Raw genomic sequence first — 11,607 nt, forward strand, 5'->3', positions numbered from 1 at the left:
TACGCCAGGTCTGTATACCGACCTGCTTCTGTCCTCTGTGATCTAGGATTTGTACCTCCCGACCTGTAAGCTAGGTTTGTATACCGACCTGCTTCGGTCCTCTGTAATCCCTGGTTCGTACGTCCCGTCCTGTACGCTAGGTCTGTTCTACGCCAGAGGCCTTTCCTTCTGCGCCTTTACCTGGCCTGTGAGCCCTGCCCTTAATTGCCATCGAGGCTGGATCTTGTCCAACTTGTAATCTTATCTTTTGACTGCCCCGTCAGCTGAAACTCTGACCATGGCCACACAAGCTTGACTTCTGACCTCCACTGGGGCTAGACTTCTGACCATCCCATGGGCGGCTTGACTTTTGACCATGTCATCCGCCTGACCCCCTTCTCATGCACCGTATCACAAGCCTCCCCCTTAAGTCTAGTCGAAGGAGGCTCTAGTCCGATTGACTAGACCCAAGTCCCTTTGTTACCTGACCTGGTTCTCGCATCTTCTGCTGGTCTGTTTTCCGTCTATCTCCTTTAGAATTTCTGGCCGTCCTATGAGATAAACGGGATTGTTCTGTGTGTATGTTGATTCTTCAATTTTCGAGCATACTCTTTTCCTATAAATGTCACACTGTTTTCCAAGTGTTAACTCAAGTTCCGAGGAAATCCCTTCACTTTCTCCTTCCTTATAAAAAGGTTTGCGCACCCTTCCATCACCACTCATACTTTTATATCTTCTTTTTCCCTTCTCTCCTCCTCTCGCTCATGGAGCCCGCCGAGCTGTCTTCTTTATGTCGCCAGCTGGCTCTTACAGAAAAAGCTTTGTATGACATGACACTAAGCAGGGATCTTCAAACCTCCCTTCGTAGGGAAATGGAAGATCTCTGGCAGGCTGCCAAATATAGAACCCGCGCCGAGAGAGCTCTCAAGATGAAGGCGCAAGCAGACTTCCAGAGTCAGATCCATCATATTCTATATCTGAAAATGAAACACGAGGACGAGGTGGCCTTGCTGAAAGATGGGAGTCGGATAAAGGACGAGACCATTGGCCAACTGCAGAATACCCTCGACCATGTCTGGAAAGAACTGGCTCGGGCAAGGACTCATTTAGAGGGAAAACATCAGGTGTCTGGGTCTGGCAGCAATTGAAGCCCCTGATAAATGTTCCTTTTTTAATGAAATGAAACATATTTCCTGGATTCCGTTTATTATGGTGTAGATCTGTGTTGCCTTGCTTTCGCATCACCTGTATCTCTCGAATATTTCTAGTAAACATAATAACTTACTTACCCGACCCTCTTCTTACCTCTCACCGTGATGAATGGGAAGTCAGGACACTTGAGAATATACTTGCTAGTTTTCATATTTAGCAGCAGAAATAACGGAAATATAATTTACTGACCAGTCGAGCGTGGGAGCATGTTTTGTTGTATTTTGCCCAGGCGTATGTAAGGAGTGATGCCCGGAAAAATCATTGGGCGTGAGAGCTCAGCTCACTTATAACTCACACTAAGGCGAGAGTCTGGGACAGCCGACCGGGAAGGTCGTTGGGCGTGAGAGCATAGCTCACTTATAACTCGCACTGGGGCGAGAGTCTGGGACAGCCGACCTGGAAGGTCGTTGGGCGTCAGAGCATAGTTCACTTATAACTCGCACTGGGGCGAAAGTCCGGGATAGCCGACCGGGAAGGTCGTTGGGCGTGAGAGTATAAATCACTTATAACTCGCACTGGGGCGAGAGTCTGGGACATCCGACCAGGAAGGTCGTTGGGCGTGAGAGCATAGCTCACTTATAATTCACACTGAGGCGAGAGTCTGAGACAGCCGACCAGGAAGGTTGTTGGGCGTGAGAGCATAGCTCACTTATAACTCGTACTAGGGCGAGAGTCTGGGATAGCCGATCGGGAAGGTCGTTGGGCGTGAGAGCATAGCTCACTTATAACTCGCACTGGGGCGAGAGTCTGGGACAGCCGACCAGGAAGGTCGTTGGGCGTGAGAGCATAGCTCACTTATAACTCGCACTGGGGCGAGAGTCTGGGACATCTGGCCGGGAAGGTCGTTGGGCGTGAGAGCATAACTCACTTATAACTCGCACTGAGGTGAGAGTTTGGGACAGCCGATCGGGAAGGTCGTTGGGCGTGAGAGCATAACTCACTTATAACTCGCACTGGGGCGAGAGTTTGGGACAGCCGACCGGGAAGGTTGTTGGGCATGAGAGCATAGCTCACTTATAACTCGCACTGGGGCGAGAGTCTGGGACAGCCGACTAGGAAGGTCGTTGGGCATGAGAGCATAGCTCACTTATAACTCGCATTGAGGCGAGAGCCTGGGACAGCCGACCAGGAAGGTCGTTGGGCGTGAGAGCATAGCTCACTTATAACTCGCACTGGGGCGAGAGTCTGTGACAGCCGACCAGGAAGGTCGTTGGGCGTGAGAGCATAACTCACTTATAACTCGCACTGGGGCGAGTGTCTAAGGTAGCCAACCAAGAAGGTCGTTGGGCGTGAGAGCATAGCTCACTTATAACTCGCACTGGGGCGAGAGTCTGGGACAACCGACCAGGAAGGTCGTTGGGCGTGAGAGCATAGATCACTTATAACTCGCACTGGGGCGAGAGTCTGGGATAGCCGACCAGGAAGGTCGTTGGGCGTGAGAACATAGCTCACTTATAACTCACACTGGGGCGAGAATCTGGGACAACCAATCAGGAAGGTTGTTGGGCGTGAGAGCATAACTCACTTATAACTCGCACTGGGGGGAGAGTCTGGGACAGCCGACCAGGACTGTTTAGGAAAGCCCGCTCGGGGACAGATGTTGCCAACCTGAGGGTGAGCTCCCGACCAGGGCTTGTTTGCAGAGAATACTTTGACCTCGTCTGTAGTCAAGAAATATACCATATCAGATGTAAGTGAAGATAAAAAATATTAAAACCTTACTCAATCCTCGGGAAAATGACGCAATGTAGCAGTGCAACATTTGAATTTATCTCCCGCCATTTCTCTCACCGCTTCCCGAGAAGATCTCGCGACAGACGCTTCCGTATGCCTGCCTCCTCTCATGATTTTCTCATCACGTCCATCATTAATACGCTTCCTAGGGGGTGACACCTATCCCACATCTTTACTGCTTACGCCGTATGACACCGCCTGCTTAACTCCTTTTTATACACGACTTCCCATAAGAGCTTGTCGTTCCTTGATCAGATGACTCTAGGCGCTTTACCCAAAAAGACACCCGGCTCATCTTTCGATATTCCCCAGGAAAGCCCGCTTTATAAGCCCTAAAGACAATCCGCCGTTGACGTCTTAGTGCTTCGACTACCTTCGCCGCCTCGTTATTCTGCTGTCCCTGGTGCCTTAGCCATTCCCCTTCTCGACCCCCGACACCTGGTGCTCTTCCTCTTCTCGTCTGATTTCTCCTTCAACCTTCCTCATTTTGATAATGGCGGACGGTAAGACATCCTTCTGGTATTCTTATTACATTTCTGACCTAGACAACTATGACCTGACCATGATACAGTCTAACCTGGAACTTAGCCAAGATTATGAACGCCGACTCCCTACACCCAATGAACATCCTTCTTCTCCCCCCGAAGGCTTCATGACTGTTTTCAAGGACCAACTCCTAGGAGGCCTTCGCTTTCCCTTACATCCATTCATCTCCTCACTGAGTCAATACTTTGGTATTTGCCCTTCTCAATTTGCTCCCAATTTCTTCAGGGTTGTATGTGGCACCGTTATTCTGTGTCGCGTATACCAAATCCCATTGACTATCCAATTATTCCATCATTTCTATTCCTTCAAACGATCTGAACTAGGGGTATTCATGGTGCAAGCCAGACCCGGTTATAAATTCTTCTCTGACATGCCTTCTTCCAACAAAGGTTGGAAGTCTCATTTTTTCTTCATTAGATTACCTGAACCCCTGATCAGGCCAGCCCAATGGCGCTCTGATCTTCCTATTAATCTTCCTGTGCACCAACATCAACCCTCCTACCATGCCGCTTTAGAAAAACTCTGGGGCGTGAGCGTTCGCTTATCCATAATACTGTTAGAAGACTTTTTACACTCTTTTGGGCTCAGCCCAGTTTATGCAGAGATAGGGGCTCCGTTAGGTAAGATCCTACTTTCTTTCTTGATATTCTTCGCTAACTGAGGTATTTCTCTTCCACTTTGCAGAGGCTGCTATACTTCGGGCCTACTCTTCAAATGTAAATTAGCAATCTCTCACCGTTTTGAAAGCCCTAAGCGTGGAGCTTAAACAGGGCCTAGCAGCTTCCTCACAGACTGTCCCTCCTGCGCCAGCCCGGGCGGAACCCCCCCCCCCCCCCCCCCCCCCCCTACACTTCACTTGGATGCTGCATATTAGAACAGATCGAGGAAGAATGGGCCGCTTCTTCCCCTCCCTCTAAACGACTACGTCTCCAACGCAAAAGGAAGAGGGTTACTCCCGCGGTCCAGGCGTCTCCTCCGCCTCTTCCTTCCGCCCAGCGTTCATCCGCAGCCTCCCAATCTTCTGAGGCTAAGGCTGTTACTCCTGATCGGAAGATTGCTCTCGGACTGGAGGTTCCCACCATGTCGCCCAGAATATCAGCCCCTACACCCGTTCAGGCTCTATCTCCCGAGCAGGCCTCTCTTCCCGTTCGGGCCTTATCTCCTGGGCAGATCCCTCTTCCCGTAATGGACCAACTCGGGAGCTCTGCAACTTTGTCTGCCTTGTTTCCTGTGGCTGCTCCGGCCTCCACCTCTCGAACCCAGGAGAGAATCCCCAAAAAGTATGCCTTCACCACTTCCTGGCGCCTGCCCTCCTCCTGCTGTTGGCTTGGTTCAGCTACAGGGCGAGTTAGCCACATCCTGGTGGTCAGGTAATCGACGATTTTTGAACAATCTGCCAATGGAAGGGCTGAACCAAGCATCTCGGCAGATAATTTTTGTGAGTTTTCTTTTATCAGGGCTCCTCCACTGGAATTCCTCATAATCCTTCCTTCTGTGTCTTATGTAGGCCTTCTCCACCAGTTTGAGTGCGATCCAATATGCCTCCAATTTGCATAGGGGGCATGAGGTGCTGAAGGCTCGACTTCAAGAATTGGAGCTACCGCTTACACCCCGCGATCTGCTCAACCCAACACCCGACGACTTGGCGGGGTATCTTCGGTCGATTGGGGAGTCTGTCGAGTCTGCCCAAAGCATCGCCCATGCAACTTTTAACAAAATAAAGACCTTAGAGGCGGCTCTGAAAACTAGTGAGTCCAAGTTGGCTTCTGAGGGGGAGCGTCGTCGTTTTCTCATGGCTGAATTAGATGAGAAAGATAAAGCTGACCTCTTTATCTTCCGATCTGAAGAGTTTACAAGAAACTCAAGAGACTCTTCAGAAAAACTTAACAGATGTTCAGGATCAACTAGCTTCTAGTGCCGACCGGGAGAAAGCCATCCAAAGTCGTTGGGAGGCCAGCCAAACCACACTCAAATCACTGCAAACCGATCTTCTGATGGCCCAGGAGACTGCTTCCCAGGGTCAAAAAGAGTTGGTTTCGGTCCGAGGCGATGCTGAGAAGACCCAGGCCGAGCTGGCGGATTATTAGGCAGGTGAAGCCGGTCGTCTTAGAGCGTACAGGCTATCCTACGTCACATCTCCTTTCTTCTCGAGGAAGATGGGAGGTTTGATGAACCTTATGTTATGTTGCGGAGTGGCCGGCGGGGCTCGTCAACTATTTGAGCAGGGCCTACTCCACTCTGCACCTTCAAAGAACTTTCTGGACACTGCTCGCCTGATGCGCGAAATTCCCGCAGGGTTGTATCCTACCTTCAAGGACGACGACGACATATTTCTCCTCCCAGTGCCTCCTACTGATGCTGAACTTTGATGTAAAAATGAAACTGCCAAACCTTTGCCAATATTATTTGCTTGTAATTTTAAATTTGTTGCTGTCTCGGACTACTTAGCCTTTTTATGATATGATATGATATGACTGCCTATTTTCGATCTTCCCTTGGGTCATCAATTTCCTAACAATACCTTGTGTATTTTCAGACTGGTATGAACTATGGCGATATGGATGTATACTTCGACATTCTGGTTCAGGTTTTAACTGGTCCCAGTCGGGGCTCACTTTCTTACCCCGACCTGTTTCACTCTCCTTTCCCCGCTGACCGCCTTGGCTCAGCTAACCACCCTGGTCTGCTTTTTCCATCTCAATCCAGTATAAGATAAAACCAGAGCAGGAAAGCGAGGGTTAAGAGTTCATAGGACACTTAGAACTGTCGCATCTTTTCCCGAAGTCTATCTCCTCGTACTTCGCGCTGATACTTTTCCAGATATACCCTTGGGCATTGTTTTCTAAGACGATCCATTGGCCCTCTTTGCTCCCACCAATTGTTTTGGGCCGGTGGATGATAATTGACTAAATTACCCCTCCGCCCAACGACTATAAATACTTTCCCCTCATCTCTACCTCCCACCTTTTCCCCGCCTTCTTCTTCCTCCCTCCTAAATTCATTGCTGCGCTTAAACCTCTATTTTTGCATCGGTAGCTTCTTGCTTGATTTCTTCTCCTTCTGTTTCTTTTCACATGACATCCTCCTCTCATCTGTCTTCTCTGGCGGCAATGTATTTTCTTGGCTCATCCACCTTCAATGAATTAGACCTGGATGATCTGCGCTATAACTACGGAGTTGCTGCCAACACCCATGTGATCATCCCAACTGGAATGCACCAATTTTTTGCCCCTCCCAACGGCTATTGCACCTTCTTTAAAGAGCAGTTTACGGCCGGCCTTCGTCTCCCTCTTCACCCCTTCTTCTCTGATGTGTGCCGCTACTTCAAAATTCTCATGGGCCAACTAACGCCCAACTCTATAAGGCTCCTCTGCACGTTTGTAGTACTCTGTGAAGTATGTGAGCTATCTTGGTCTGCCCCTTTGTTCCACTGCTTCTTCACCTTTCGTCGGCAGGAAGAAGGCTCATTCCGCTTCCAGCCGCGCATTCGAACTGCTTTTTTCTCCCCCCTACAGCCTCCTGAAACGAACTGGAAGAGCAAGTTCTTCTTCATTCGATTTCCTCATGAAGTGGAATGACCCCTACAATGACAACCGCTGCTTCCCCCGACCCCGCAATTAGGGGAGTTCCATCTTGATACCTCCTATATAGAGGCTTCATCTCGCTTAGCAGGATGACAGCTGAACTTAACGCGCTTATTATCTGAGGAATTGTTGTCCTATTTCCGACTGAGCCACCTTACTTCTGAAACACCTCACTCCCTGGGTAAGCTTATCTTTTGGTTCTTTTGTGATTTCATGCATTTTGTTTTACCTACTGTAACTGACCCCATACTCTGTCTTATACAGCTGATGCTTTAACCCGTGTCTCAGATATCCAACCTCTTCCTCTAAGTGATATGGAGATAATGTGATGCAGTCGAGTCATCCTAGAGAGGAGGTCGCTCCCCTACTCGACTTCAACCCAGGTCGGTATGACTGCCTCTGCAAACCCCCGACCCAGTCTTCCTCCAAGAGCCTCGTCTACTTCCAGGCCTGCCTCCTTTGCTCGTCCCAGGACCTCGCCTACATCCTGGCCTGCCACCTCTGTTCATCCCCGGGCCTCGCCTACAGCCTAGCCATACGCCCCTATGCATCTCCAATCAGTTAATCCTTCTCGATCGACTTCTAGCCCGGGTCGCGGTCGTGGTAGAAGATCAACCAACGTAACTTATGCCAGCCCTGCCTTCAGAGAAGCATTTCAGGCGGCTTGTCGGACACTTTCTGTAAATGACCGCTCGAGTCGGGACACACCCTCTTCTTCTCGGCGCAAGGCTCGGCTGCCCTTTGAGGATTCTGATTCGGACGATCGGCCTTTGGCTGACAGATTTCGCCGCAGAACTACCAATCCTAGCCAAGACTTGGGCCCTTCCCCTGTTCCTCATCCTTCGCCGCCTGTTGCAACCACTACTCCTATCCCGAGCCAAGCAGACGCTCCTCCTGATCCTCTCGAGGTTCTAACCAAGCCTCCCCTAGCTTAACCTTCACCCTCGCAACAACACCGGAGCACCGAAGTTGGCCCCTCACCTTCTTTCTCACCCATCGCCTCGCTTCCGGAGCCTTCCCGTGTGCCCCCTTCAGCTCTCTCTGGCTTAGCTGCTGGGCGTTCACAGCCACCACCACCTGCTCATCACCATTACCGTACCACTATAGGCTGGGTTAAGGTCAAGGCAAGATGTTCCCACCAGCACCTTGACAATGAAAGGTTATTTGGCCACTTTATGGGAAGAAAGTATGCACCAGATGGAACTCTTGCCATCGCCTGCTCAAATGGATAGATTCTCAGAGCTATATACTAAGGTAAGCTTTAATGATTCTAGCACCTATTATCCTCCCCGCTCTTATAAATATTTCCTTTATATCCCAGGCTTGTGCAAAGTCCCTGATAATAAATCAATCCTTCCATGCTATTCATTACCAGAATAAGGTGCTGCGGGACAGGGTAACGAAATTGGAGCTTCAGTTAAATGACCTCGCGTAAGCTAGTTATGCCCTGAGAGCTGAAATAAAGGACCTAACCAAAAGGAATACCCATATGGAAGTATCCCTGGTGCAGGCTAACCGTAAGCTTAAAGGCCTTCAAGAAGAAAAGAGCCAGATTGATATCATGCACCAGCAACACGTGGATCAACAAGCTTTGGTGCATCAACGAGCCATTGACCAGTTAACCCAGAAACTACGTTCCAAAGAAATCCTAGCACAAGAGCAGAACAAAAGATTAGAATCCCAAGCGGCACAACTGGCGTCTAAAGCAGTAGAACTTCTGGTCGTCTAGGTTGAACTATCGCAGGCTCGTGCTACTGCAGAGGGGGTATCCATAGCCCTGACCGTCTATAAGGAAGGGGAGAATGACCGCTGCAAGCAGAGCCGTAACTTGTACCTGTGCTCTCCAGAGTTTTGTGCACAAGCGGGACAACGTTTCTCCACGGTTATTATTTATGGTGCGGCTGGGGCTCTGCGACAACTCTACGAACAAGGTTACTTGAAATCCGCTCCTCCTGCCGAGTTTCTGGATCATGAACGGATCCTTAAAGAGATTTCGGATGATATTTTTGCTCCTTTTAAATGATTATTATTGACTGCCTATGCATAATGTAACTTAACGATGTCATGTGGAATACTTTATTACTTTACTTCCTACACAACCACTTGCACTTTGAGGTTTAATTTGCTGAAATATCTTAGTATGTTGAAAGAAATGTTAGGATATATAATCCCCGCTCTGACATATCCTTTTACTATGCTATCTGGTCAGCGTTTGGCCCCGGTCTGGCAGACATTTTACAGCCCAACCTCTTCTTCTTTATACAATTCTTTAAACTCGGTAAGGTCGCAGGTAGTTAGCACTCCACGACCGATCTAACTTCCTACCTTGGTTATCTTGTAAATAGTAAGCTCCAGACGACAATTTCTTAATGACCTTATAAGGCTCATCCCACTGTGGTGCTAGCTTAGCCACATCCCCCACGGGTTTTACTTGCTTCCAAACTAGGTCTCCCTCTCTAAAGAACCGAGGGATTACTCTTCTGTTATAATTCTTCCTCATTCTTTGTCTATAGGCCTCCAGTCTGGCTGTTGTCCTCTCGCGGATTTCACTAACGAGATCCAGTTCAACCCGTCGCTGCTCGGCATTCCCTTCAGCGTATAGTGTCCTCCTTACTGACGACACTCCAATCTCTATAGGTACTATCACTTCGTTGCCATACACTAGATGGAATGGTGTCAGGCCTGTGCTTTCTCAAGGCGTTGTGCGGTAAGCCCACAGGATGCTCGATAGCTCTTCCACCCAGTTACGTCCCACATGATCCAGCTTAACCTTCAGACCTCGTATTATTTCTCGATTGACCATTTCAGTCTGGTCGTTGCTTTGCGGGTATGCCACTAAAGTGAAGGCTTGCGTTATGCCGAACCCCTTACACCAGGCCTGGATTTTTTGCCATTGAAATTGCCTCCTATTATCTGATACCAATTTGTGCGGTATGTCGAATTTACAAAGAATATTCTCTATAGAAATTGAATGACAACCCCTTCTGTGATCCTGGCCAGGGCCTCTGCTTCCACCCACTTGGAGAAATAATCTACGGCTACCAGTAAGAAACGCTTCTGGCCTGGGGCCATTGGGAATGGTCCTACAATATCCACACCCCACTGATCAAAGGGACACGAGACTATGGATGTCTTTAATAGGGCAGTTGGTCTGTGCGTCAGATTCTGATGTTTTTGACATGATAGGCAGGTGTTTACCAGCATTTGAGCATCCCTCTGTAAAGTGGGCCAGAAATATCCGGCCAGGAGCACCCTGCGAGATAATGTCCGACCTCCCACATGACTACCACAACATCCCAGATGTATTTCTCGTAAGGCCTGATCCGCCTCCTCCATACCCAGGCATTTGAGTAAGGGTCTAGAGAAGGACCTCTTGTACAGTTGATCTCCTATCATGACATAGGCATGAGCTTGTTTCCTGATCATTCGTGATTCTTCTGGGTCAGTCGGTAAGGCACCTTGTAGAAGATAACTGATCAAGGGTGCCCGCCAATCAATGGTTGTTTCCTTATTATTCTGCAGATCTATCTGAGCTATAAGGAAAGTTTGCGCTGTTGACCTGTCCAACACCCAGGTAGTTAGGGAACTGGCCATCTTCGCCAGCTCATTCGCTTTCTCATTCTCTGCCCTGGGGATCTTAGTCATGGTAACTTCCGTAAATTCTTCCTTTATCTTCTCATACGCTTCCAGGTATGCTTGTAACTTATCACAATTTACCACAAAGTTGTCGGCCACTTGCTGAATTACTAGCTGGGAATCTGAGTAAATGATTACCCGGGCAACCCCTATGTGCCAAGCTGCCTGCAACCCTGCCCACAAAGCCTCATATTCTGGCTCATTGTTAGTGTCTCGAAAATTCAACCGGACAGCCAACTGAAGTATATCCCCTTGGGGAGATATCAACAGAACCCCGACCCTGCTTCCTTGGTGAATTGCTGACCCAACTACGTAGATCTTCCAAGTTTCCTCAAAGTTAGTCTGATGGATTTCTGTTAAAAAGTTTGCCAATGCCTGCGCTTTGATGAATGTACGTGGCTGGTATTGTATGTCGTATTCTCCTAGCTCTGTTGCCCACTTGATAAGTCGACCTGCTACCTCCACGTTAGTCAGAGCTCTGCCCATGGTGCTATTAGTCAGTACTGTGATAGGGTGTGCCAGGAAGTATGGTCTTAATAGCCGAGCCATGAGAACCAATCCATAAACCAATTTTTCCAGGGTCGTATATCGAGACTCAGCCCCTTTCAATAGGTGGCTGAAGAAATATACTGGCCATTGTACATTATCCTGTTCTTTAACAAGTACCACCCCCATGACCTCAAGGGTGGCAGACAAGTAAACCTACAGTGGTCCTCTGACGACCGGCTTGAATAAGGACGACAAAGCCTCCAAATACTTCTTTAGCTCTTCAAAAGCTCGAGTGCATTCTTCGTTCCACTGGAACTTGGAGGCCTTTCTAAGTACTTTGAAGAAAGGAGCAGCCCGGTCTGCAGATCTGGAAATGAACCTTGACAGGGTTTTTATTCTGCCTACCAGCTTCTGTGTTTCCTTCAAA

The 11,607-nt window shown here is 48.8% G+C and overlaps 1 protein-coding gene across 1 annotated transcript; it reads right to left on the minus strand.

Annotated features, from left to right (window-relative positions):
• Positions 1 to 10,013: 10,013 nt before the first annotated feature.
• LOC122031407 lies at positions 10,014 to 11,366 on the minus strand. The gene has a single exon (XM_042590524.1). The coding sequence runs from the start codon at positions 11,364 to 11,366 to the stop codon at positions 10,014 to 10,016; it is 1,353 nt and encodes a 450-aa protein (XP_042446458.1).
• Positions 11,367 to 11,607: the final 241 nt, after the last annotated feature.

Source organism: Zingiber officinale, chromosome 11A (genome assembly GCF_018446385.1).
Source record: "Zingiber officinale cultivar Zhangliang chromosome 11A, Zo_v1.1, whole genome shotgun sequence".
In the NCBI taxonomy this organism is placed as follows: Eukaryota; Viridiplantae; Streptophyta; class Magnoliopsida; order Zingiberales; family Zingiberaceae; genus Zingiber; species Zingiber officinale.